This window comes from Dermacentor albipictus, chromosome 9 (genome assembly GCF_038994185.2).
Source record: "Dermacentor albipictus isolate Rhodes 1998 colony chromosome 9, USDA_Dalb.pri_finalv2, whole genome shotgun sequence".
In the NCBI taxonomy this organism is placed as follows: Eukaryota; Metazoa; Arthropoda; class Arachnida; order Ixodida; family Ixodidae; genus Dermacentor; species Dermacentor albipictus.
This window is the reverse complement of record NC_091829.1, coordinates 129,010,606-129,038,071: the sequence shown is the minus strand read 5'-3', so window position 1 is coordinate 129,038,071 and position 27,466 is coordinate 129,010,606. Positions and strand designations below refer to the sequence as shown.

At 48.3% G+C, this 27,466-nt stretch overlaps 1 protein-coding gene across 1 annotated transcript in view; it reads left to right on the top strand.

Annotated features, from left to right (window-relative positions):
- Nucleotides 1-27,466, top strand: part of Ras85D (ras-like protein 1) — a 135,751-nt gene that overhangs the window by 56,993 nt on the left and 51,292 nt on the right. The window contains exon 6 of the mRNA XM_065452529.2: nt 9,150-9,189. Coding sequence (XP_065308601.1) covers nt 9,150-9,189 — 40 coding nt within the window. The remainder of the gene's footprint in view (nt 1-9,149; nt 9,190-27,466) is intronic.

The following is a 27,466-nucleotide window of genomic DNA, read 5'->3' as shown; positions in this document are numbered from 1 at the left end:
AATGGTATTATGATATTATGTTGTTTACCATTTATTGTTATTGCTCTACATATTGTATTTGCTAATGTAATAATTTTCCATGTTCTGTGCGTACTCCTTTCATTATGCTGATGTTTATTTCTTTCCCGATTCCATACTAATAGGTTACCGTATTTCCCCCCTTACACTATACCTTCTCGAAGGCCTGTAAGGTACATGTAAATAAATAAATCAATATTTAGAATGTTTACAGATGACTGTATAGTATATAGGGTCATCAACAGCGAATCGGACCAACAAGCACTACAACTCGCTTTGGATTTGATTGCCACATGGTGTGAAAAATGGAAAATGTCACTGAATGTTAAAAAGAGTGTCCACGTCACCTTTACCGGATAGCACTCATACGACAGCAGTCATAACACTATAAATAATGCTTCTCTTGAACAAGTGTCAGAATATAAATACTTAGGTGTATTTTTTTCTGTTGATCTAAGGTGGAACAGGCACGTTACTCATGTTAGGAAGAAGGCTGTCGGAGCATTAGGTTTCTTGAAATGCAACTTGAGTAGCTTGCCACAGAAACTTCGGGAGCAACTGTATTTCGCACATGTGCGCAGTACATTGGAGTATGCGTGTGTTTGCTGGGATCCATATGCTACAGAACTTGTAGATGTGGTAGCGTGCGGAAACCGAGAAGCCGTACTCCAGAAGACGACAGTGGCCGGTGCAGAACAAGGAATCAGCTTTTATTCTTTAGCACACGCTTTTTATAGGCAGCGGTTACTCATCCGCTGCTGATATCAGTGCCTGTGATGACGAAGTGGCATGGCATGCGCTTGGCCTTACGTCATCACATTCCTCCCCCCCAAGATCGTCGTCGTCATTACTATTTTCAGTGGCGGACATCATGGGACCCATATCGGTCGGGTGGTTTCCTGGCACGCCGACTTCGGCGCAGTACTGGTGGAGGGTCGGAAGGTGCTTCGGCTTGCGTCTGAGGATGGACATTGTGGGGAGCAGGCAGTGGCAATTCCTGCCCGTCTGTTGGGGGTGGTTCCGGCGTTATTGCATCCTCTGGGGGAGGTGCTGCCATGTCCGCTTCATGATACGCCTGCTGGGGCATGGTTGGGGCCTCCCGATGACGCACAACGTCCTCAGTACCGTGTCTTCTCGGGGCCTCCGCAACCACGTTTGATCCAGCATGCTGGAAACTGCGCGAGCGTAAATGGTCGACATGCACGTGGCGGACAGTGTTCTGTGTTTTTACGAGATAGGTCACAGGGCTAACTGGCCGCACCACACACCCTTCAGTCCACGACACTTTCTCTTGCCTGACAGTCTTTACGTATACGCAGCCCCTGCCCTGAATGAACGGAAACTCGATCTTCGTTGGTCATGCTGCCGCTTTACCGCTTCTTGCTTGCTCTGCATGTCGTCTCGAAATGAGGGCCTCAGCAAAGACAGTTTCGTGCGCGGTATTCGTTTCAGAAACAGTTCGGCTGGATACTTTCCTGTTACTGTGCTAGGTGTTGTCCGATATGCCAGCAAGAAGTCGTCCAGCCTCTCCCGCAGCGGTCTGCTGTATTCTCCCTTGTCGTGCAACAGCTGCTTGCGGAGGCTCCTCTTAACGGTTTGCACCATCCTCTCGGCAGCTCCATTGGATTCCGGAATGTATGGCGGGGTGTACGTGCGCCTGATGCCACAGGCTTCGAGAAAGTCCTGGAACTCCTGTGATGAAAACTGTGGACCATTATCAGAAATGACTTGTTCAGGGAATCCGTAAGAAGCAAATAGACTCTGCAAACGCTCGAAAGTCTTCGCGGCCGTAGTTGAGCTCACAGGGAACACTTCAATCCACTTTGAAAACGAGTCAACACACAAAAGGAATGTCGTTTTTTGAAATTCGAAAAAATCCAAATGCACTCACTGCCAGCATCGGGCGGGAAATGGCCATGGCTCGAGCGGTGCACGAGGAGCACTGTTTTGCATCGCTTGGCAGATGCTGCACCTTTTTACCACTCCTTCTATGTCTGCATCTAGGCCTGGCCACCATAGTAGGCTACGAGCGAGCATCTTCATGCGTGATGCCCCGGGGTGCTCTGCGTGCAACAGTCCCAGCACGGCGTCTTGCAACCTTGTTGGCACAATAACACGACTTCCCCACGTGACGCATCCCGATTCTAACGATAGCTCCGCGCGTCTGCTATAGTACGGTATTAGTTCAGCATCTTTGACTTGTGCTGGCCATCCTTCCAGTGTATATCGGTAAACCTTGCTTAGCGTGCCTCTTACTTGGTCGCTTTAGCAACATCCATAGCCGTTAGTGGCGTAGTTTCAAAAACAGCGAGGGTATCTGTCTCCTCTACACTGGTTCCACTTAAAACAGGTAGTCTGGACAGTGCATCTGCAACTTGCATTTGAGATCCTTTTCTATACTTCAAGTCGTAGCGATAAGAAGCCAGGATTAAAGCCCATCGTTGCAGGCGAGCGGCTGCCAAAGATGGAACCTGCTTCCGTGGCCCTAAGATGCTTATCAGCGGTTGATGGTCCGTGAACAACGTGAATGTCCGCCCATACAGATAGCGGTGGAATTTCTTGAGGGCAAAGATTACCGCCAATGCTTCTCGCTCGATCTGGGCATAGCTACGCTCAGCTTGCGATAGGGTCCTGGACGCAAAAGCAATGGGTTTTTCTGTACCATTTGGAAGTATACGAAAAAGAACCGCGCCGAGCCCATACGGTGACGCATCACAGCTTAGCGCCAAGGGTTGCATTGGATCATAGTAAGCAAGTACCGGACTGGTTGTAAGCAAGTTCTTCGTTTCTCGAAACGCAAGAGCACATTTGCTTGTCCAATTCCAACGCTTGCCCTTCTTTAACAGCTCGTAGAGCGGCGCAGCTACGGTTGCCAAGTCCGATAGGAACTTAGCGTAGAATGTTACCATTCCAAGAAAAGACTTAAGTTCTGTACCATTCATAGGCTCGGGTGCATCCTTTATCGCCCTTACTTTCGATTCCAATGGCTTGATTCCCGCTGCTGAAATTCTGTGGCCCAGGTAGCGAACTTCGCTGCAAAAGAGCTTGCATTTTTCCATGCTCAGCGTCACATTGTGATTCTGTAATCGTGTTAACACCTCTTCCAGCTTTTGCCGACAGTCATCAGCACTCGTCCCCCCAATTATGACATCATCAATGTAACACCCTACTTGAGGGACGCCTTTGAGAATCCTGTCCATGAGTGACTGGAATATGGCAGGAGCACTTGCAATGCCATAAGGTAGACGCTGGTATTGGTAAAGACCTTGGTGTGTGTTCACAGTTAAAATCGCCTTCGCAGCTTCGTCAAGTTCTACTTGCTGGTAAGCGGTAGCAAGGTCAAGCACACAGAATACCCTTGAACCTGCTAACGTTGCAAACAAGTCTTCTGGCAATGGAAGAGGGTAATGCTCAGTGAGAAGCACCGGGTTCACAGTGACCTTGTAGTCGCCACAGAGCCGCACTTTTGCTCCCCCATCCTTGGGTACTACCACTAACGGGGTTGCCCAATCAGTTCTGGTGACTTTTTTCAATACCCCAGTCCGTTCTAAGGTATCAAGTTCTTCAGACACAGCTTGCTTCAATGCAAAAGGCACAGGACGGGCCTTGCAAAATACTGGCGTGCTATTTGGCTTCAAATGAACTTGTGCCTTGTAACCCGTTATGAACCCTATCTGCGGTGAAAACACTGCTTCAAATTTCTTCTTTAGTTCATCCACGACATCGTCTTGCTCTACAGCTCAAAGTTCTTGCCAGTTTAATTTAAGCTTTTTCAACCAGTTGCGACCAAGCAGACATGGCAGCCTTCTTCCCCCGTCATCTACTATCAGCACAGGTAAAATATCAGTTTGATCGCCGTGCTCGACTCGCACGTTCACTGATCCTACAACTGGCACCAGCTCACCCGTGTATGTCCTTAAAGGAACCATCGCTTTCTTGATAGCCAGTTGCGGAAACTTCTGCTGAAAAACCGACTTAGGCACGACGGTGACTGAAGCCCCTGTGTCTATCTGCATCTTTATGGTTTGTCCTTCCATCCGAACAGTGACATAGTACGCTGCATTATTATTTGTCATACTGTATATTTCTTGCTCTTTGTCCGAATCGTCTGCCGGGCTATCGATTGCATTCAGTGCCTTTGTTCTGCCTGGGCTCTGTCTGCACATTGTTCTCAAGTGACCTTACTCACCGCAGTTATGGCACTTATACTTGCGGTACAGGCAGCTTTCCGCCGTGTGACGTTTACCGCAACGGAAACACTCTAGGCACTCATTCTTGCCTCGATGGCGGTCCCTAGCTTGACTGCCTTGCTTTAGAACATCAACTTCTAATCTAGAATGCCTTTGTGAACTGCCTTGGTGCTCTTCTAATGCCATTTGCCGAGTCTGTGTGGATGCTATTTCACGGTTTAATGCGATTTTGCACGCTTGTTCGAATGTCAGCTCTTCAGCTGTAAACAGCTCACGTTGTGTATCGGCGCATTGTAGTCCGGCAACTAGTCGGTCTCTAAGTGCTTCGTCTAGAAATTTCCCAAACTCGCAACTTCTGGCCAGGTGCTTCAGCTGAACCACAAATTCGGCTACAGTCTCTTGCTCAAGTTGCATCCTTCGGTTAAATCGGCACCTTTCTGCTATCACGGCCTATCTGGGACTGTAGTGACTTTTTAGCAGAGCCGTTACCTCGTTATAGGTTTTGCTTGATGGGGAATGTGGAATCAACAGGTTCTTCAATACCTCATACACTCGAGGACCCACTACCGTCAAGAATACAGCCAGTTTCCTGCCTTCAGCTATGTCATTTGCCGAGACGTAAAGCTCAAATCTTTCCAAGTAGGACTCGAAGCTATCGCTTCCTTCGTCAAAGTTATCAATTTTTCCCACCTTCGCCATTGCAGCGCCAGCCTTGCGGTAGTCTTCTTCAGCAGCAATCGAAGAAGCAAGTGACAAGCCGTCCTGATCCCATCCTCGTCGCCAGTGTGGTAGCGTGCGGCAACCGAGAAGCCGTACTCCAGAAAACGACAGTGGCCGGTGCAGAACAAGGAATCAGCGTTTATTCTTTAGCACACGCTTTTTATAGGCAGCGGCTACTTATCCACTGCTGATATCAGTGCCCGTGATGACGAAGTGGCACGGCATGCGCTTGGCGTTACGTCATCACATACACATGTTTCGAAACATTTCGCCTCGTGCAACGTCATGAGCTGCCATCAAACATGGCATCTGATGATAAGTTGTTCTGCAATGTAAGTGCGGGTGAGTTGCCGAATTCCGTGATGATGTCAGTTATTGCATCACAGAAGTAGGTCTTGTTCCCAACAATAAGTTTGCCCACCCTCAACTTAAACGCACGCTTTTGTGGCCGAATGAATTGCAGCAGCTTAGCATGTGCAACGCGAGTGGTTGCAGTGAAGTCCTCTCTCACAGCAAAGACTGTTTCTTTTAGCTTATTTCCACAGTTGGGAATTTTTTCTTTTGTTTTAAAGTGAACCAGCTTTATCGTGATTGAGTGTTTTTTTTTCTCATGCGCAAATTTTCCAATTCAATGAGCTCGCTGAATGGCATTTGGTTCAAAGGTAATACGTAGTTGATTATTGCAAATTTTATTATGTTAAGCTCTGATTCTTCTCACGTTTCTTTTTGCAGAGTCATCAATTCCTGGGAAAAGAAAATTGTTACGGAGCAGGCGATTACTAGCGTTGGTATTAGCAGCTTTTAGTGTTTCCATTTCACGTTTCATTTTGACTGCGTCTGCAGGTATGGCGTTCGGTGAGGGCTCGATTTGGACAGATTCCAGCGATGTAATTCGGTTTGTTAGTGTTGAGAGAACTGTCTCATGGTTAGTTTCCACTGCTTTGAACTCTGCGCGAATTGTTAAGACGGTTTCCTCGAGCTGCTTGATAGCCTCAAAGGTAGCTTCCATCTGAGCTTTAGTTGGGCTGGGGTTTAGCTCCACATCGCCGGATAACAATAAAATTAACTGTGAAAGCAATTGCAGGGCGAACACATCGTAACGCGTACATAACGAGTTGCGTAATTTGAAGTCGTAGGGGCATGGCACCGCAACAAGGAAGTAGTTACTGGTCGAGTATTGCTTAGAATGGCTAAGGTAACTAGCCTGGAATGATACGAGCGGCGTGATCATTCTGTACCAAGCGGCGTCGTGCCCTAGGCTTTCGGCGGTCGGTCGTAGATTAAGTAGGGTGCGCTCGCCCCACATGATTAGATATGTGTGAATTAATTGTTGCAAACACTTATGCATTCGAATTACAGGTTGTTTTTGCTGATAGAAATACATAATTATGGTTCTGTCACTAATTTTGAGAGGGCCGCAGCGTCAGTTCAAACTAACTGAAAGTTTTAATTAAGTGGGTTTGAATTAACGAGATTCTACTGTATTATGGGCAAAGTACGCATAATTATGTCGCCTTCAAGCTGCTATTGTAAACCTTGGGGTACTATCAGTAAACTATGGGTGGTAGTTAAATTTCTCTACTAGTTCGAGCGGAGTGCACAAATGTGGTCAATAGCTTCATCTTTTATGCTCTCTGGCGCTGTTTGCCACCTCCCACAAACCAACCAGCCCAGCAGTACGTTTCGACTACCAGTTAATGCTTACTTCACAAATACATGTGACGTGAGGCATCAAAAGCATCTCTGTGTGGTGTTCACGAGGTGTGCATCCACTCTGGGAATTGTGCAGTGGTAGGCACTGTCTACAAAAAGCAGCACAAGCATAAGGCGCCATGGGACAAGCGGCAGGAGGCCAGGAAATGATCCGTGCGAGCACACCAATGCTTGGTGTGAGAGCGTTTTCCCTGCAGGCTGTCAATGGCAAGAAGAGCTGAAGAGGAGACTGGCATACCTGTAGTGTTTCATGCGAGGACACGGCACACTCGATGCTGTGTGGCTACAGCCGACGAAGTGCGTGTGCTGCCCTTGTAGGAGGTCATTTCCAAAGTATTTTTTCTATTTAGGTCCAAATTTATGCACTCCTTTCTTACCCTGCGATTTCATAACACAAAAAATTTAATGTAACAATGTTGAGTGCCACCGTTTACAGCTTTGTTATATGTCGTGGGACTTGCTTCTGCTCAAAGACAAAAGCAGCCTCTGTAGAAGAGGCACCTAATCGGTGGCGCCGCAGCAAGATGCTGTAGCTAGGAGCGCAGGGCACGCCTTTTCCTCACAACATGTCTTGTGGCATGCGTAATAAACACAGGTGGTTTTGCATTATTGCAGATATTGGGATACTCGGTGTGGACAACTATGATCGAACTAAACGTGAGAAAGCGAGAGTGCACGGGTGCCTATGCCGGCGGCTGCACTCTCTATGGGCCACTGCCTAAAGTGACTACTGGCTTTATGGATATGCCTGCTGTAGGTCTTTAACGTTGCCCCATATTCATGTAAAAACATTAGGAGCAGTTTCCCACTTGCCACTTTTCCTCACAAAATTCGTGCCTATGGACATCGTACAGGAGAACAGCGCATAAATTGGGTAGGCGAAGGGAGGCATAGAGAAGACGAACACAGCAGTGCTACACGGACAGGTTAGCATGCATGCAACATGTCGCCTGCCGACAACCTTCTTTCAGAGGTGGGAGATAAAAATTGGCTCAGTTCATGCATTGATTCACGGGCTCTTATAATTTGTTTCTCCAAATCGTAATAAAATCAAAAGCACAACAAGCACAAACTGGATTACAAGTTTGTTTAGTTTGGCACCCTGATATGTACCGTATTTACTCGTATCGAGGCCGGCCCCGATTCTGAGCTGACCCCAGAATGTCCAAAGCCAGAAAAAAATAAACTTACCTCTAACGTAAGCCGAACAAAACAATGAGGAGAGCATTCACAAAATGAAAACAGCATTTATTTCATTTGAAAATGCCGAGCTCACTCTACATAATCATTGCTTCTAGCCTCGTACTCTTGTGTCTGCGCACTCACGCATGCGCAGACAGTGTAGCACAGCTCATACGCGTCAAAAGCGTGGTGCGATCTCGGCGAACAGCTCCTCTCAATTATCGCGCACTTTTCCTTATCGCCATAATTTCCTTGTGGCAGCACATGCAAAAGTCGTCTCCTGTTGCCCTCTTCAACGATGGAGGTTTTTCTCATTAATGCTGAAGTCCCACCCGACTTGAACGTTTGACAGTACCTCTATGGCTAGCACAACTTTTCGTTTGTGGCATCGCCTGTTTGGTGCCAGTATGATAACGCCGTGCCGCACACTGATACTTAGCCACCATACCGATACGACACAGGTGTAAATGGCAACATCGCTCGTGTACTTCGGTTGGCTGCTGGTGTGACTAGTTGTGGCTACGGTACTGACTTTTTTACATGATGCTAGTTATGAACCAGATTTATCATTTTTAATTACAAATTTTTTTTAAAATCCTCAGATCTAAGCCGACCCTAGAGTTTGGTACGTGATTATTTGAAAAAATCTATCGGCCTAGATTCGAATAAATATGATATTTACTACCAATGTTTTCAGGGCCCATTATGTGAATGTCATGATGAACATGTGGGTGTGGGGAGATGAGAAGTGCCTCTAGCTTATGTGAAGGTGAAGACAAATGACGTCCGTGCACTTTTTCAGTGTGCGTTGTCTTCTCTGATTTGTTTTAGGCACATCTTCCAGAATGAGTAGATACCAACTCGGCTAATTGAGTGCTCCTAGAAGCTGAAGTTTCTTGGCATGTGTGGATTTTGCTGACTTGCACAACTTTTATACTGGCTGTGTCTTGTATAAAGAGGAGCTGTCTGTGTAAATTGCTTGTCCTATAATTTCATTGCATAGTCAAGTGTGGACATATGACTTGCTTTTTTGAAACCAGAAAGCTCATCTTGTAGCCTTCAGCGGGTGCAGTCATCTTTAGTGTCATGCACTTGACCATTTCATTCAGTGTGCTACACTAGTCCCTTGAGGCCGTGCCTATTGTTGCTCTGAAGAGCTGCCACCTTTCCTTTTCATGCGACCAGCACTGAAATGCCTATGCTGGGCATTGCACGGACCAGATGTCTGTGAAATCAGCACAGACTGAGCTCACCACAGTGTGCATGCTATTGATGGAATGGAAGTATTGTGCTTGCTTTCACTCCCTCTTTTTTCTGCAATTTCAGATCAAGAGGGTTAAAGATGCAGATGACGTGCCCATGGTCTGTAAGTAGCCTTTGTATGTTTTTCAGCGTGCTTTTTTTGGTATGTCAGGTTGTTGTTAAACTTGAAGGAAGCAGCACAAAATACGATTGAAGATGGCAAGTGACAAACAGTACTGACTAACAACCAATATTTTATTGCTATTAATGTCAATATATACTGCGTACATTGTTTGTCATTTGTTTAGCGTTTTTCTGGGGACCGCTTTCAAGTTGCTAACAACTGTTGATGTATATTCAGAGCGCAGTCCATTCATGGAAAAAAGAAATATGCCTTATCACAAGAATGGAACATGTTGAGTGTGGAACACTATGCTTAAGAATGACCAGTAGAAATTTTCCTTCACGGTGTTTGCTCCATGCTCAGCACGGCCCTACTCATTACACTTTTGGATTTATAAAGCAGAGGTGATTGAACATTGTGTACCTTATCAAATTGGCATTGCCTTCTGCCTGGTGCAGTGTACTATCGAAAACTCTTTATTTGCATTTCGAAGGGAATAGCTTGGTTACCAGTGGAAAAAGTATGCTAAGTCGTCCTATTGAATTTGCACCATTGTCACTACTCTGGTATATCAGTCTGACAATGTGAACTTGAGCATTCTCTTTTACTGGGCTATATTGATGCGGAGTATTTTTGTCACAAGTTCCTGTGTTGAGTATTTCATTTGTTTAGAATGCCGTGTATGCTCCCTTATTGGCTAACAATAACTACTGCAAAACCTCGATAATTTGAACTCTGTTAATTCGAAATTTCAGTCTCAAGGATTTGAGTGGTCCCGTCATTTACAATGCAAATTCTACTGGGTAACTTGAATAGCCTGTGCCGCTCTACCTAGACAATTCGTAGTTTCCAGCTGGTAGCAACGTGCGGCTCTTAGGTTAGGGCACTACATAGCTGCCCCCCACCGTTTCACAGGGTATAACCGCAGCTCATCGTCATTGTCACCAGCAACCTCAGCGAACCAATAGACAGCATCGCCAGCGACATTGCATTTTTCAGTTCCTTGTTTTCCACGTGTAGGGCTGCATCACATTCTGGGCTTTCCTCCGTGCCTCTGCACCTGCATCGTTATCCGCCGTGCTGGTCGGGGGTGTCTGCGCAGCTGTCTACCGCGTGCATTGCTTGTGCACTGCTCATCTGCCAAAGAAGTTCACCAAGAGTTGAGGGAGAGAGAGCACTTTATTTCCGTCCGTCGGGGAGTGTTGGTGATCGGGGTGAGATGCAGCTCCCCCTTTCACCGTCTACTTCCCCACTAGACGTCGGCTGGAGTTAGTTGGCTTCCGGTGGCAGCCTGGGCTTGACCGATGACTTGTTTTTGGGCATGTTCTTCCTGGCCACGGAGGGAAGATTCCTATGACTCTTTGTTTCCATGTAGACCGTTTAGTGCTGGGCAAGCCCAGAGCATGTGATTACCTCGGTCTTAGGGTCACTATGCCTTCATAATTTTTGCATTTGTAAGACTGCACCTCAGCATGTTATTTGTGTAGGATATGCAGGTTTGGGAAGATACCCGTCTGCAGTTTTCCCCAGATTACTACTTACTTCTTTGTGAGAGATCTATGGGGGGGGGTTCTCCTCCCCGTTCTCTAGTGTTCTAGAATTTCTCTGTATGTGGTTAGGTCTCGCTTCTTGGACAAGGAGTAGTCTGCCTGCGTTGAGGCCCGGTGTGTGTGAGTCCTCGGGCGACCTCGTTGGCGATCTCATTCCCTGTGAGTCCACTATGGGCGGGCGCCCATATTATTCCAATTAGGTCGTTGGGTACGTTCTCCTTGCCTACCTGCAGAATTTTGCCATCCTCTTTGGACACCTTGTCGGTGTCATAGGCTTTGATTGCAGTTTTAGATTCGGCGATAATTATTCTGGTTGATGGGCTTGTGATTGCCAGGGCACTCGCCGCCATCTCTGCCTCCTCTGGGGAAGAGTGTCTCACGCTACAGCTCGAGATTAGCTCACCCTTCTGGGTACTCTGCCGCATCGGCGTACACTACCCCTTGTTTTTGGAGGAGGGAGCTTTGGAGTCTTTGGACTCTGCTTCTCCTGCGTTCCTTGTTGTGTATGGGGTGCATGTTTCTTAAGAGGGGGGGTATTCTTAACCTGTTGGTAATTTCTTTGGGGATGGTAGTTATCCCCTCTCGCGATTCTGGGCTCTGGTAGCCCAGTTTCCTAAGGATGGATCTGCCCGTTTTGCTGCCAGTTAATCTGACATATTGTGCCCTTGAGTTTCGCCTCGCACATTTCTTCTAGGGTCTTTGACACTCCTAGGTTTAGGATCGTCTTGATTGATATGCCCGGTGGTAAACATAGGGCTGTTTTGACACCTTTTCTGATGAGGATGTCTACCTTGTCTCTCTCTGCTTTAGTTGTCTTTAAGTACTGAATAGCATAGGTGATTCGGATAATGATGAGAATTGCCTTAAACAAGCTCGGAGGAAAAACCGCGGCTGGCCCAGATGGGGTCAACAATAATATGCTTAGAAACCTCGATGACAACTCCCTTCAGCAACTAACGGCATTCATGCAAAAGTGTTGGGAGCGGGGGAGAAGCCCGGGGAGTGGAAGAAAACAAATCTAGTCCTCATCCCCAAACCGGGAAAGAACTCAAACTAGAGAACCTTAGGCCAATATCGTCAACCTCCTTTGTAGGCAAGCTCATGGAGCACCTCGTACAGAACAGGCTCAACGGATACTTAGAAAGTAAGGAACTCTACCCAGACAGCATGTTTGGATTCAGGCAACAACTATCCACAAATGACGTCATGCTACAACTCGAAGAACAAGTATTGGAAAGGAAGACTACCATATAATGCGGAATATAGGTTGACCCCCTTTTATTGAAGCAAAGAAGTCAGCATAAAAATTATAAGGCACAAAACTGTTTTATTTAGTGGTGCCGCCAGAGCCGTCACCTGCTCATTTGTCTGAGCTGTCTGAACTCTCATTCGAAGAGGTCTGCTTTTCGCTGGCTGCGTCCCACAACATGTAATCCTCAGTGCCGTCCAAAGAGTTGCTAATGCAACACTTGAATGCCTGCACCACCATATCGTCGGGCAGCGAGCGCCAAGCCTGCGACACTCATGTGGCCACATGGCGAGAGGCGGCCTGCGCAGCCGGCCGGTTAGGGTCGTCGAGTTGTCGCCGGCCATCCGCTGATTATATTCTTCAGACACAGTCTTTAAAGCGCTTGTTGAGCATGACGTCCAGTGGCTGAAGTGTTGAGGTCATGCCTCCCGGAATGACGGCGAGTTCTGTCCTCCCGTCGCGGGGTGCCTGCTTCACACCTGCGGTCAAGTGCCAGCGAAAGGCATCCAAGACGAGCATGCTCGGACACCGCAGGAGTTTGCCGGGTCGCCGATTCCGGATGGTCTTAATCCAATTGAGCATGACGGCCTCGTCCATAGCCCTTTTCATTCACGCGAACAACATCCCGCAGGAAAGCCTCTTTCGGCAGCGTCTTCCTCTTGAAGATTATGTATGGGGGCAGCTTTCTGCCGTCCGCAGTACACACGAGCATCACCGTGAAGCGCGAATGCTCGTTCCCCGTAGAAAGAGGCTGGACTTCTTTTGCGCCGCGTTCACACGCTGTGGTGGGCGACGGCATGTCGAACCACACCGGCGTTTCATGAGCGTTGCCGATCTGTCCCAACATGTAGCCATGCTGCTGCCGGAGACGGATAACAAAGCACTGGAATTCGACCAGCTTGTCCTCGTATGCCTCTGGCAGCTTCTGGCAGATTGATGTGCGCCGTCGAAGTGCAAATACCTTGCGTCGCATGAAGCGACGAACCCAATAAATGGAGCCCTTGAATTGTTCCTTGGGCAGTCCGGATTTTCGGGCGATCTCAATAGCTTTGATGCGGATGAGTTCCGCTGTCACTGGCAAAGATCTGGCACGATGCTCGCGGACGAAATCCGCCACCTTGTCTTCGAGCTCCGGGTGCACTGCGCAGCACCCGCGAAAGGACATCTTCTGCGCGTTGCAAGCAGACAGCTTGACTTTCTGCGTTCGCCAGTACCGGACGCTTTTTTCCGACACGCCGAATTGCCGCTGGGCCGACATGTTCCCATGCATTTCAGCATATTCGATGACTTTCTTCTTAAACGCCGCGGTGAACTGACGTCGAGTACTCGTACTCATTTTGCGGGTTATCGGGAAATTCGCTACGCCAGGAACGATCGCTGCACAAAAAGGGAAGATGGCATCGGTCCAACTGCGTAGGCCACGTCCTGGCCGCGTCGGTCACCAAGGAGGCGATAACGATGCGGATGCCGAAAGGTCTGCGCTCCTACATGTTGCCAGACGACTATTCATGTTGTGCCGAGGGCCGGTATATAAGTCGAGGAGTGACCTTTTAGTAATATATTTTGGGAAAAACCTCGACCTATATTCCGCACTATACGGTAGTGACTCGAGAGTCATAGTGGGACTGGATGTCAGCAAAGCGTTTGACAACGCCAAACACAAAGCGATCCTGTCACACCTCAATAACCTAAATGTAGGACGCAATTTATACAACTATATCAAAAGCTTCCTCACGGACCGAACGGGGAACATAAAAATTGGGGGCACAATAAGAAACATTAAGCTAGGCAACAAGGGAACACCGCAGGGATCGGTGCTACCCCTACGCTTCTTAACGTTGCAATGATTGGGCTGCCAGAGAGAGTCGGAAAGCTAGGGGGCCTCTGCCACACTCTTTATGCTGTCGACCTCACCCTTTGGGTCGACAGAGGCGGGAGCAATGGCCAAATAGAAGACACCCTACAAAGGGCAATCCGGAAAACGGAAAGCTATCTCAGACCCATAGGGCTAAAATGCTCGCCGGAAAAATCAGAGATGCTAATCATGAGCTAGCAGCAGGTCAATATCCAGCTTCTTGTCAACAACGCCCTGGTTCCAAGGGTGGACGAGATCAGGATATAGGTATGTGTAACAAGAAAATGGGAGAAACACCGAAATGATAAGCAGACTAGAAGCCATGACCAACGAAACTTGCAGGCTTCTCGAGAGGATAGCAAACAAAAATGCAGGGATGAAGGAGGCGAACCTACTTAGGCTTGTCCACTCTTTCATCATTAGCCGAATGAAGATGTTGAGACGTTGACGCTGCAGGAGAAGGTGCGCCTTGTTGAGGATACAGAAAAGTCCACATGCACGAAAGTGCAACTCTGAGAAATGCAAGGCACCTTTGTCAACGCTTTCAACCATTTCAAAAAACAAGGCAATGGTTATTGAGGCATACGGTAAGACGCGTTCATCAAAGCGATCAAGGATCTGCATCCCAACCTACCCGGACATCAAAGTCGCTTTGATGAAGTGGCTACAACATGCAAATACTGCTCATCTTCCCGTGAACAGCATTATCCTATGGAAAAAGGCTGATAAGCTGGCACTGCGCTTGAGCCACGAAGAATTCAAGTGTAGCAACGGTTTGTTTACCCATTTTAAACAGTGAAACATCCCAACCTACCTGACGGTATGTGGAGAAAGCGAGAGCATGGACACATTGTTGGTTACTGGCAGAAGCATACATTGGCTCCGCTGCTTCAGGAGTACAGAGTTGATGACGTGTACAATTTCTATGAAGCAGCCTTATTTTATAAGATGCTTCCTACTAAAACATTTGCTGCAAAGGAGACCGCTATCTTGGGGACGAAGCAGCCCAAGGACAGAATTACCAACCAGTTTGGCATGAACATGTCTGGAAGCAGCAAGCTTCCATTATTTGTGATTTGTTGAGCGGAGAAGCCCCGATGCTTCGAGGATGCGCGTCTTCCTCTGAAGGACGTCGTCATCTACAAACATAAGAAGGCCTGGATGATGGCAGCAGTGCTTCAGGAGTATGTGCGGCTTCTCGACTAGAAGTTTGCTGCCAGAGGGTGGAAAGTTCTTTTTGTTATCGATAGCTGCTCAGCCCACAGTGACATCAGAAATCTGGAAGCCATGAAGATTGTCTTCGTCCCTGCAAACACAACAGCCATATCTCAGCCGATGGACCACAGAATGATACTGCAGATGAGGAAACTTTGCCGTCACCACCTGCTGAAGCGCATTCTGCTCTGCTACGACAATGGCAAGCCGCACCTGATTGATTTCCTCAGCGCAATTTGCCCGATTGTCTATGCCTGGAGAGAGCTCAAGGCAAATATCGTAACGCGCTGCTTTGAACACGCCACGTTTTGTAAACAACTTGGAAAGGACCACAATGACGCTTGCAGCTTTTCGTGCCCAGATGATGAGGGAAACTTGATATGTGCCCAGATCACCCATCGACTTCACCAAAGAAGATGGTGGCAGGCAAGGCTTCGCGGAATATTTGAACATTTAAGCAGATGTTCAAACAACGTATGCTGACATTGATGATGAAATCGCCTACAGATTGGCAGTTAGTTGCGACGGCGACGATAGCAAACCCAACCGCATGCCCGCTTTAGCGGTTGTGAGCCAACTGGAGGACACGGGACTTGAGGTGGCGAACTACCTCACCAAGCAATCCCACATCAATGATTACGTCAAGTAATATTCCTCAGATATGGAAAATAAAGGGGGTTTCTTTTTGCTGGAAATTCTTGCTTGTTTTTTTTTTCTCTTTTTTTTTGCCTTCGAAAACCAAAAAATCGCGAAAGACACTTTTCGGAAAACCACATGTTCGGGCAGTGCGTCTATAAACTACCATTTCTGTAAATATCAACATCTAATTGATTTCGAAACTATTTTGAATAAAGTTTATAACGAGCTGCGGCAGCCCAGTGGAGCTGCGGTAAAGAAATGGCGTGAACGCCATTTCTCCACCACTCCCCCGAGCCTCGCCATTTTGGTGTTTTGTTCGTGCATTCTTGTGCTTTTTTTCCCCACCATCGGCGGCGGCGGCAGAGGCGTGAATTGCTCGATTGGAGGGCTTGCGAGAGCTTTCAAGTTTCCCGCGGCTGAAGCTGAGATTGAAGATTGAGACGTGAAGCTGAGATTGGGCGACGCGCGTGCTCCTCAAGGACGCGGGAGAGCCTGCGACTCTCATTGGCTGCTGCGTGCGATGACATAGTCTCCTGCATAATGCATCTGGCCGTTGTCTGCTTTGCCTTCTCCATCGCCGGCACCCTTTGTGTGTTCTGCTTGCCATCATCTTTGCAGCCGTTCGCATATTCCCCAAGTTTCTACCGTCTTTACGAGACCGTTGTTGCGTTTAGCCTGCTGATTGTTGTGCGGTCGGCCACAGTGGACCCAAACAAACTCAAGCTGCTACACGCGTTCGGGGCAAGGAAGCGTTCTATGAAGCTCCCCGCTTGCCTGCGTGCCGTCGATGATGGCACCAATGATTCTTGTGGGGCAGCTTCTGCTTTATCTACGCAAGAGCGTGGTTGCGGCGATGCTACCAGCAACTTGATTCCTGCTTCACCAACGCAAGAATTTGTCGTGATGCGTGTGCCTGGTGTCTCGTGCTTGTCACAGCAGCTTCCACATCCTCTTTTTCATATGCCTCGGACAGTGCAATCGCGTCGTCTACTGTGCACTTGAAAACACGTTTCCCGATGTGTGAGGAGAAAGAGGCGGCGAATAAAAAACGCGCTGCTGTGCAACGAGAACTTGACGCTATGCGAGCGAGGGAGTGAAAATTTGCCTTATATTACCAATTTTATTGCCTGATATTTCAGAAAATTCTGCAAATTTTTTCCATGTAGGAAAAACCCGATCGGCAACTGTACTTATTTGCATGAAAGGTCACATTTCGATAGAAGGAAATTCTGATATAGCAAAACAAATTGTCGATTTTACTGACTTCATTGTACCGAAGTTTAACTATCATTATAAGTGGACTGCACTGTATAAACCTTTTCACAGCAATCATGTGGTTGCCATGATGTTTGATTGCTTGCCTCAGTGTTCGCAATGGATGTGCTTGATGCCCAGTGCGATGGATATTTTCACAGTGACTGTGCAGATGGCACGAAGCTCTGGCTACAGCTTCCTAGAACATATACCATATTTGCTCGAACCTAGGCCAGCCATGATTCGAAGGCGACCCCCGAATGTCCAAAGCCAGAAAAAAAAAAAATGACCTCGTATGTAGGCCGAACAAAAAAGTGAGGACAGCGTTCACAAAATGAAAACAGCATTTATTTAATATGAACATGCTGCCCTCACTCTATGTCGTCATCGCTGCTAGCCTTGTGCGCTTGCGGAAGCGTGCAAGCTTGCATTCACTGCCCATGCATGCGCAGACAGTGTGGCATGGTTCGTATGTGTCGGAATGCAGCGTGTTCTCGGTGAACAGCTCCTCTCTGCTATGGCACACTTATCTTCCTTGTCGGTGTCATCTCGTTGCTGCACACGCAAGAAGTGACCCATTGCCCCTTCCAATGATGGACGTTGTTCTCACCAATGCTGAAGTCCTGCCCGGCTTGAACGTTAGGCAATCAGCTAGCACTACCTTGCAGCTAGCCCTTTTCGTTTGATAGCGGCAGCATAGTGGAATCGCTTGTTCAGTGCCATTACGATGATGCCACACCACACGCCGGCATGACACAAGCCAAAATGGCAATGTCGCTCATGTACTTCAGTTGCTACCGGCGCGGCTAGTAGTGGCTACGATACTGACTTTTCTATTGGCACTAGCAATGCACCATATTTATCATTTTGAATTACAAACTAGCGCATTTTTTTAAATCCTCGAATCTAAGCCAACCCTAGAGTTTGGTATAAGATTATTTGAAGACTATCGGCCTAGATTCGAATAAATACGGTAAGCGCTTTTGGAGCACTTTACAACTTGTTCAAACGGTGCGAGCAGTGTATACGGCGCTTGTACTAGAAGCAGGGCTAGAAATGAATTGCAAGCTGTCCAAACTTTATGCTTCTGAATTAAATTGGGATCACTGTCTTTTGCTCTTCATTCTTTATTTGCCACTCACTGAAGAGGCGACTTGTCATGCTTCTTACTGAGTAATGTCCCTTGGTACGGTCGCTATCTCATTGTTTATTTTCTGCCCAATTGCCCTCGAATGTGCTCAGTTCCGGTAGATTTGTTCTTGCCGCACACAGGGCTCGCAATGTAGATGTTCTGCACTTTGTGCATTGTTGCTAGTCACTTGCTTACTCTGTGGACCGTCGCAAAACATTCAGTTTCGAACATTCACATGCCGTCGGTGAAGTAGCCATCATCCGTGCTTCATCGCATGGATTCAAGAAGCGCCCATTCACTCATTCTTGGTACATGAGCGATAGAGTGGGCGTAAGTTTCAGTGCAAGTTGGGGTGGATTTGTGTAGATAGCCAGGAAGCAGCGCTACTCCCTTCGTCACTGTGTAACGAGTGGTACTCACTCTTGCCAATGTTGAAGTCCTTTGTTTAGAAGCTAGCTATACAATGCTGGCTGATGAGTGCAATGCTGGCGGGTGAGTGAATTTTTTCTATCCTCGAGTAAAGACATGCACTGCGAAGGGCCAGCAACACAGGCAGGCCTTGTGTAGCAGCGGTCCATGAACTTGGCCACAAAATAATTCCAGTCACTCTTCTTGCAGCCAAATACTCTACCCAACTTCCTTCCGCTGTACCACATTTTTCAGCATGAACATAGGACAGTGCATTATCAATCGCCCAGTTGCATTTCCAACAAGTGATCGCACCGTAGCAGTGTAGAAGCAGTTATGGTTTCATTTTCGCTTGAAGCAAAGTGCAGTGCACTACCAGAAGCGCGGTCTTGTCCCTCTGGAGCAAACTATGTCATGAAAAGTGTCTATATATGTTTACTACTGTTTCTTCAATCCCCCTACATAGTACTCCCGGACACAGTACTTCGTCAAGCCAATTGTCAGCTTTTTGGCTGTGTTTTGCAACATTTTGATATTGAAATAAAGATTTGATTTGAAAACCACAATTTGATTATGAGGCATACTACAGTGAACGACCCCAGATTAATTCTGGCTAGTAATCATGTCTCATTATGCGCGTTCTCTTCCTTCTTTCACCCTTCTTCCTGCACACACCTCTTCATTCTCTTGCACTTCACGGAGTGCCCTTTCAAGACAGTGTTTTTTACACGTACTTGGATTCTGGAATACTTCAGGTATGCACCTAGAGCTGCGGTTTCTGCCGCAAAGGGCGTGAAAAAAGAAAAAAGCCCACTGCACTTTGGAGCTTCCTTCTTGTCTGGTTTGTTGCATCAGTGGTGTGTGACGGCAAAATTTATGGAAAACATCAACAGCGCAGGCTGAGAGCCAACACTGATGTTTTTGTGGACGGCCCATAAAGTGACAACTGATGCACCGATGGTTTGATAGGAGGAATGGAATAACAAACAATTTGTAGGGGTCCCCTGAAGCTTGTAATATTGAGGTTTCACTGTATAAAGCATTCCCATAGCACTATGCGGAAGTTTTGCGATAGAAAGACAGTGTCCATCATTGAGGGACGCTGCAATTTTTACAGTTAAACTCTGTTATATCAAGCTCGCAAAAAAAAGGAAATGCCGATCATATTGATATATGGCATAATTCAATATAAGCCTGCTAAAGAATTGGACCTCATAAAAGCATATAGCATTTCTAAAAGCCCTTTACTGATGAAACTAGCTAAGTTTCGCATGAAATAGTCCTGTATTCTTCTGCTGGGGCAACTTTGCTGCAGCAACAGCACACACTTCTCCACACTGTCTAAAGAGGTGGAGCAGCTGAGGCCACAACCTTCCACATTCATGCAGCAGCACCGGATTAGTGCGAGTGCACCAATCATTTCGTAGGATGTGGGCAAAGGACCATCGGTGGTATCCTCATTGTGCCCACTTTCACTTTTGCTTGGTACAATGTCGGCAATGTAGTCTTCATTTTCAAGCTATCCTGTGGTCTGGCACCATCATCCACACTCACAAACTCGTCGACCGTTGATCGGTCAATGGCTTCTGCAAATTCTGACAGCTCGCTCCAAACTTCAGCAACACTGGCAATAGCTTCGTCATTGCATCAAAATTTTCAGAGTCATCACAGAGTATGCAGAAGCCGGCACGTCTGAAGCAGTTCTGGATGAACCACTTGTACACAGCCGCCTCGACATCTTATACACAGCTGTGCATACACGTCGAGCACCATAGGCACCAGGTCGTTTGCTGCCCTAATCTCCCCCTTATTCTTGAAGATGGTGCTGAGAGTGCTCCTCGCTACGACATCCAACTTCTCACCGCGTTCAACTCAATTTATAGTTTCGAGCTTCATGGCCAAAGGTGAATTCTTCCGCTTTGCATTAGCCATCACAGCAGGAGGCCCACAAGGCGCAAATGCAATGAACGACAAAAGCGGTGAGAAAAGCGGTACTTGCACGATCAGGGCAAAAGAGCCTTTGAATGGCTGTCTGAGCAAGTGCTAAGGGTGGACCAGGATCATTTTTTGCAGAAGGGGTATCATTCCCCAATGTTCACAGCTTGCCCAACACCACGTGGTTACCCGCCCGAGCGCATGGATGGAGCCGGACTAAACCACTTTTGGGACATGTTGGCGGGTTCCCCAGCCGCTGCAAGGGAAAGCCAACTTCTGGCAGCATTTTTGTGCTGCTTGACGTTCCATATATCAGGAGTTTCTATTTCCCTTCGATGCAAGCGTAATTTTGCCATATACAGTAAAACCTCGTTAATTCGAAGTCATCCGGACTGCAAAAAATCTTCGAATTAAGCGGGTTTTCGAATTAACCTTACACACACAAAAATGCAACCTGCTTCCAAGCAAAAAATTTCACTGCAGGAATGTGCTACCTTTATTTGGTGATCTTTGGATTACTTAAAGTAATCAGAGATGCTGGTTTGCCATGTCCTGTAGTTCAAGGCTCCAAGGATCATGTTTTCTAATTGGCCAACTACGTGCACCATTTGGTAATTTCCACCATGGCACTGAACAAAACTGCAGATAACGTTCAGCGATACGATAACTTCCCTGAGAGCGGGTGCTTGGAAGGGCTCGTTAGTGTCGTCGTCATCATCTCACATGGTCGCATCAGCGGTAGCTTCACTCTCCAAGTCTGAGTAGCATGTTTGTTGATCATTTTGATAGTTCAGATACTCGGCGGAACCGACTGCACCGGATTCGCTATCCTTTGCGCAGAGTGCATTGATGCGGTCGCAATACTCGTCTCCTCCTTCATCAAGTGCACATGAATAGACAGCATCAGCGTTGACGGTGCTTTTCTTCGAGAAGCCAGCGTGTTCAAAACACCACATGATCAAAGTGGATTCCATTTGCTTTCATGCATACACAATACAGTTGCCGACCGTTTATTCGGACCTCACGGGGACTGCGGAAATGTCCGAACAAACAGGTGTCCGAAAAAGCAGATTAAGAAAAAAAAAATGAAATCCTTTATTTCCACGCACTTATTCGGGCTCGGCAGTAGGCCTGAAGAAATCGTGAATGCGCCGTTGCACGCTGTTCCGTTTACGCGCAATCAGGTAAGCCTTAATCTCGGAGAAGGTCGTAGGGTCACTATAGGCGGCTGAAAGCACAGTCACTGCTTGTACACGTTCCGCATGCGACAACAGCTTAGCACATGGTGCGTCATCTTTCGACTCGGAGTCATCATCTGGCGGTGCAGCAGAAACCTGACGAACGATCTTGCCGTCGTCGAGTTCTGCGCGTAGCAGTGTCATCACCTGTGAAACTGTCAAATGAGATGGTGTCCGGAATCGCAATGCAACCACTGCGCAGGTCTCGGCAGAACATTTTCCGTGTCAGTAGGGAGCACATCGGAAGGCGACAAATCTTAAGCCTCCCGGCACCCGCTTGCCGGCATTCCCCAGCGCAGTCTGCGCGGGCACTGTCGGTGCCATTAGACACTTGACGCGATGTTTTCGTATGCCGCGTCGGAACACCGGAACCTCGACACAGCACACAAAGCAAACACCAGTCGCACAAACAAAAAACGTGGCCTACACGCAGCGTTGTGCACGAACAAACAAATCAGCTGCTGGATTGTCTCAACACGGCTTACTAAGCTGAAACCGGAACTGCTGTAGAGCCACTCTATTGAACCAAGCAGAAACGATGATGATGAGCAGGGATTTCCAGTAGCGCCACTTCGTGGGGCAGCAAGGAGGCTCCGTTCAAAACAAAAATGGCGTTCAGCAAGTCGAACCATGCACCGGTCAGAGTCGGTGCATGATGCTCTCGATCAAGTTGGCTTAAGTAGTGTCCGAAAATTCAGACGAGAGGTTGCAAGGTGTCCGAACTTTCGGCAGTTGTTATACGTTGTGGTCTATGGGGAGAATGGCGGGGCCGCGAAGCTGACCGAATAATCGGGCATGTCCGAATTTTCAAAGTCCGGAAAATCAGTCGGCGACTGTAAGACATATGGCTCCAAGAAGGTCGATCGAGCACTCCTTGCCGTTGTCGTAGCAAAGGCGCATGTGCTTGAGCAGGTGGTGGCGGTAAATCTTCGTGTGGTGAATGACGCCTTGGTCCATTGGCTGAGAGATCGACATGGTGTTTGGAGGAAGAAATACCATCCTGATAGCTTTGAGGTGTGGGATGTCACTATGCGATGAGCAGTTAACAACGAAGAATAGATTCCTCCCTGTGGCCGTGAACTTGCGGTCAAGCCACCCACTCCTCTAGACACTATCGAACTTTTTGCAGCACAGGTAGTCAGCTGCACGTCGGAAGTCTTGCCACTCAGCCCTAAAGACGTGCGACAGGCACAAGTGTCTGATGGCGAGTGCAAAGCCCTCGCTTCCTACTGCCAGAATGGTTGGCCTAAAAAGACCACGATACCACTGCACCTCTCAAAGTACGCCTCTGTGGCAGACGAGCTCTCTGTCTGCGACGGAGTTCTGCTGAAAGGCGCCCAGATAGTCATCCCATCGTCCCTTCAGCCAGCGGTCTTGACGCTGTTGCATGAAGGTCATCAGGGCATCAACAGGACCAAAGCCCTAGCTCAGGAGTCAGTTTGGTGGCCCGGTATCTCGACAGACATCGCCTCTCGTTGCCAACTGTGACCAGTGCGCTTCCACCCGCGTGAACTTTGCCGAGCCCCTGCTCTCCACGGCCCTACCTGGACATCCCTGGGAATTCCTTGGAATGGACTTGTTCCACCTCAACGGCCAGTCGTTCATCCTGGTGGAGGACTATTACTCAAGGTTTCCTGAGGTAGTGATCGTGAGGAGCACGACAGCTCAGGCAATCATTGACGCTCTCAAATCCATCTTTGCCTGCCATGGAATCCCGCAAGAAGTCGGGTCAGACAACAGCCCACCGTTCTCGTCGCAAGAGTTCGCGGCGTTTACAGCGTCATACGGCTTTAACCACAGAACCAGCAGTCCACACTACGCTCAATCGAACGGAGAGGCGGAGAGGATGGTGCGTACTATCAAGGACCTGTTTCGCAAGTCAAAATATCCTTATCTGGCTCTGCTCAGTTATAGGGATACTCCAGGAGTCAACGGCCTTAGTCCAGCCCAGCTGTTGATGGGACGTCAACTCAGAACCAGAGTCCCAAAGCTAGGCTCCCAGCTATGTCCCAACTGGCCCCCAATGAAAGAAGTCGTGGCCGAGGATGCGACTTACCAGCAGAAGCAGGCCGACAGCTACAACAGGCATCATAGAGCTCAAGACTTACCGCCACTCCAAACAGGTCAGCGTGTCTGGGTGTGACCTAATCAAGTGCAGGCTACGGTCCTCAGTCCGGGGCAAAGACCACGAAGCTACGTGTTCGAAACGGAGCGAGGTGGCGCCCTACAGCGCAACCGGCGTCACCTAGTGCCTTTTGGGCCTACAGCCTCCGGAGAGGAACCACCACCACTGCAGCAAGTTCCCTGTCAGGAACCTCGGCCTGCCAACATTGTGGAATCCACGGTCCCTCTCGGACAGTCTGCTACAGTCCCCTGCTGCCAGGGACCGCAGTGACGGTGTGACACGAACACGTTACGGCCGGCCTATTGTTCCGCCGCGCCGTTTGAACTTGTGAAACTTTTGACGTGTTTGGCTTCCTGAATCTCTCCCGTCTAACCTCCAATGCTTCAAGGGGGGCGATGTAGAGGTCGCCACAGTTCAGCCCCGTTTGTTAGGCTGCCACCAGAGTGTGGCGCCCCTGTGACCTGTGTGTGTCTGTCTCTATATATGTTCGGGCCCAATAAAGAAGGGGCATTCCCTTTTCGTACAAGCAAGTGGACGTACGTTTCGGTCCGTCCCTGCGTGCTCGTGCCCCGTGCGATACCAACGACGCGACAAAATGATATTGCATGACAAAAAAAAAACAGACACGGACGTGAGAGAAGACGACTTGCGCTTGGTGCTTTGCGCTTGGTGTGTCGTGTTCACTCACATCCGTGTCGTTTTTTTTTTTTTTTTGTCGCGCAATATCATTTAAGCAATGGATTACCAACTTGCCCGGAATGCTGCTCTCATTAGTTTCAGCAGGTCGCTGAAACTACAGATTACACAACCTCCGAAACTAAATGCGCATTAAGACAGCTTACATTTCCACGCAGCGATCAATCAATCAATTTTGTTTGCCAGAAAACAAAAGTAACTGGAAGGACATCTGGGCAAAAAGCTGTCGCAGCAGGTTGATGGAGGCTGTGCAATAGCAGAGAGGAGCTGTTCACCGAGATCGCGCTGCATTCTGACGGGTACGAACCGTGCCACACTGTGCCATCAACATGGCAGATTAACTCTCAAGCACAATGTGCAGCTGCATATGAGCGCAGCTGCGCTTTGAGTCAGGCGCAGCCTCGGTCAAGACGGGCACATGACCGTGACTTAGAATGACTTTGCAAATAAAGTGAAAACGTTTTCGCACAGCTTTCTTTCTTTTTCTTCGTTCTTTTTTTTTTCCTTGCGAGCAGCGTAAACGTGTTTGCAAGGCCACGTCTGCAGTGTCGGCTCCGTGGACAATTGCCATTCACTAGGAGCCGGCAGGCCTAGCTCACTGGGCCGTCGAGTCGGAGACTGGTGGCGCTTGCGACACAACCATATGCAGCTCATTGTAAAGTGGCTATGTTGATCAGCACAATGTTTACGCAATTATGTCACGCCTAAATTGCAATACATTTGATTTTATCGATGCCGGCGGAAGTAAACGAGCAAGCCAGGAGAGACTGTATAGGCCTAGCCCGTTGGCCGCTGGATCTGGGGCCGATAGCCTTGAATTTTGCTCTATGACCGAGTAAGGCCCTCCCCACAACCTTTCATGGATTATCTTTCACTATAGAGGGGCACTTGCTCGGAATTTTATGGTATGTAACGATGTTATTCACCGCATATCGGATATAACAATAGAAATTGTCTTCTGGTCGGTGTTTTTCGTGCCAAATAACTGTGAAACTTGCATTGCTAAGTTCTCCTTCACCACGACGTGGCAAAACGCGTGCCTAGTCAAGTTCACATCTTCGACCATTACCACACAGCGTGTCCCAGCCCTGTGCCGAGTGTGAAAGCCATGTTGGCAAAGCAGACTTTTGTTTCGCCGTCGATCGTGCGAGTGTCCAGAGTAGAGAAAAAAGAAGAAAAGTGAAAAGCGAACGGCATCTGCGCTTCCTTTCTACAATCTCTCTCTCTCTCAGTGAGCATAGAAATGCGTCGCTGAAGCAGCGGTAGATGCGCTGACAAAGCTCAAAGCTCTTTCGCTCGAGATGAAGCTGCAAATTTTGCAAGACTTTTCTGGAAACCGAGAGCACCATGATCGTGAAGGCTAGAACTAGTGGCCATACCGATAAATGAAAATGGCGGGCTTTATGCACCAGGCCGAAACCCCACCCGTGGGTAAAACCAACACTGGGGAAACCGCTGACATTACCAAACTCTTGGAGCATGTCACTACTGTCGCTACTGACGATGAAATAGGTGCTGCTTCGATGGAGGAGTTTCTGATTGCAGATAGTGCTGCCTCGTTTTGTTGTTGTTTACTGCTGTTGTTTTTACTGCTCCCAATAAGCTAGGGAAGATATGTGCTGCCGTGCAGAGAAGAAAGGAGCAGGTGAAAAGCAAAAAAAAGGAGATATTTGTCCAGTGAAGCACATCAAGAACAACAAATTTACTGACTGTTGTATGGGTGTGGTATATAAAGTTCCCCTTACCTACGGCCCTTTCTTCGTAGGACAAATGGTGCGGTGTATCAGTCAGAGGCTAATGGAACACAAAAGGTCGTTAACCGGTGGATCGCCTTCTAATCTTTCCTTACATTGCCAAGGTTGTAACTGCATGCCAGAGTTAGATGAATTGGCGATATTGACACGTGTACTTTATCGGGGAACCAGGTTTCGCCGCTTAACAACTGTAATCGCACAGCGAGGGACGCGCCTGCATGTATCCGACGTTTCTGGAAAGTTATCGACGCTTCTATCTGCGTGTCTGTTGTCGCCGAACCTTGTGTTATCAGATTTCATCGCGTGACACGAATGGTGTAGAACTTTGTGGAAGACACGCGGGTCCCATCAGTTAATCTGGAACATTCGACGACTGATATATAAAAGCCGACGCGCTTGACCCGCTGATCAGTTTTTCGACGATCGCCGAGCGTGTTCGCTGCTATCGTTGTGCTATAAGTGTAGCCTGTTTTGTGGGCACAGGTTCGCCCAATAAAGGTTAGATTTGTCGTTCACAGTATTGCTACTGTGTTATTCAACGTCATCACCACGTGACATCTGGTGGAGGTGCTTGCGCGTTCATGTACCGAACGCCCCCGCAAAGCCGCGATCCTAGCCCGAAGCCCGACGACAAAACCAACGTCGCCCAAGACCAGCGTGCTAGCCGCCGACTGCAAGTACTGCCCCCGGAGCACGGACTTCTACCTGAGAAGACCAAAGAGATTGTGGACAAGGCAACCCCAATGGCAGCTCCAGCGTCCCCCATCGTGCTGCAGCAGCCCAGGGACCCTCCGACGTTCCGCGGATCAACATTCGAGGACCCGGAAACCTGGCTCGAGACGTACGAGAGGGTCGCTACGTTTAACAGTTGGGACAGCGACGACAAGCTGCGGCATGTCTATTTCGCACTGGAAGACGCCGCCAGGACCTGGTACGAGAAACGAGAAGCCACTTTAACGACATGGGACCTGTTCAGAAGCGGCTTCTTACAAACGTTCACAAGCGTTGTACGAAAAGAGCGAGCCCAAGCACTACTAGAAACCAGAGTGCAGCTGCCAAACGAGACGATCGCGATCTTCACGGAGGAGATGGCCCGTCTTTTTCGGCACGCCGACCCGGAAATGTCAGAGGAGAAAAAAGTCCGCTTCCTGATGCGGGGCGTCAAGCAAGAACTTTTCGCAGGACTTATTCGTCACCCGCCGAAGACCGTATTCTGCAGAGGCATCG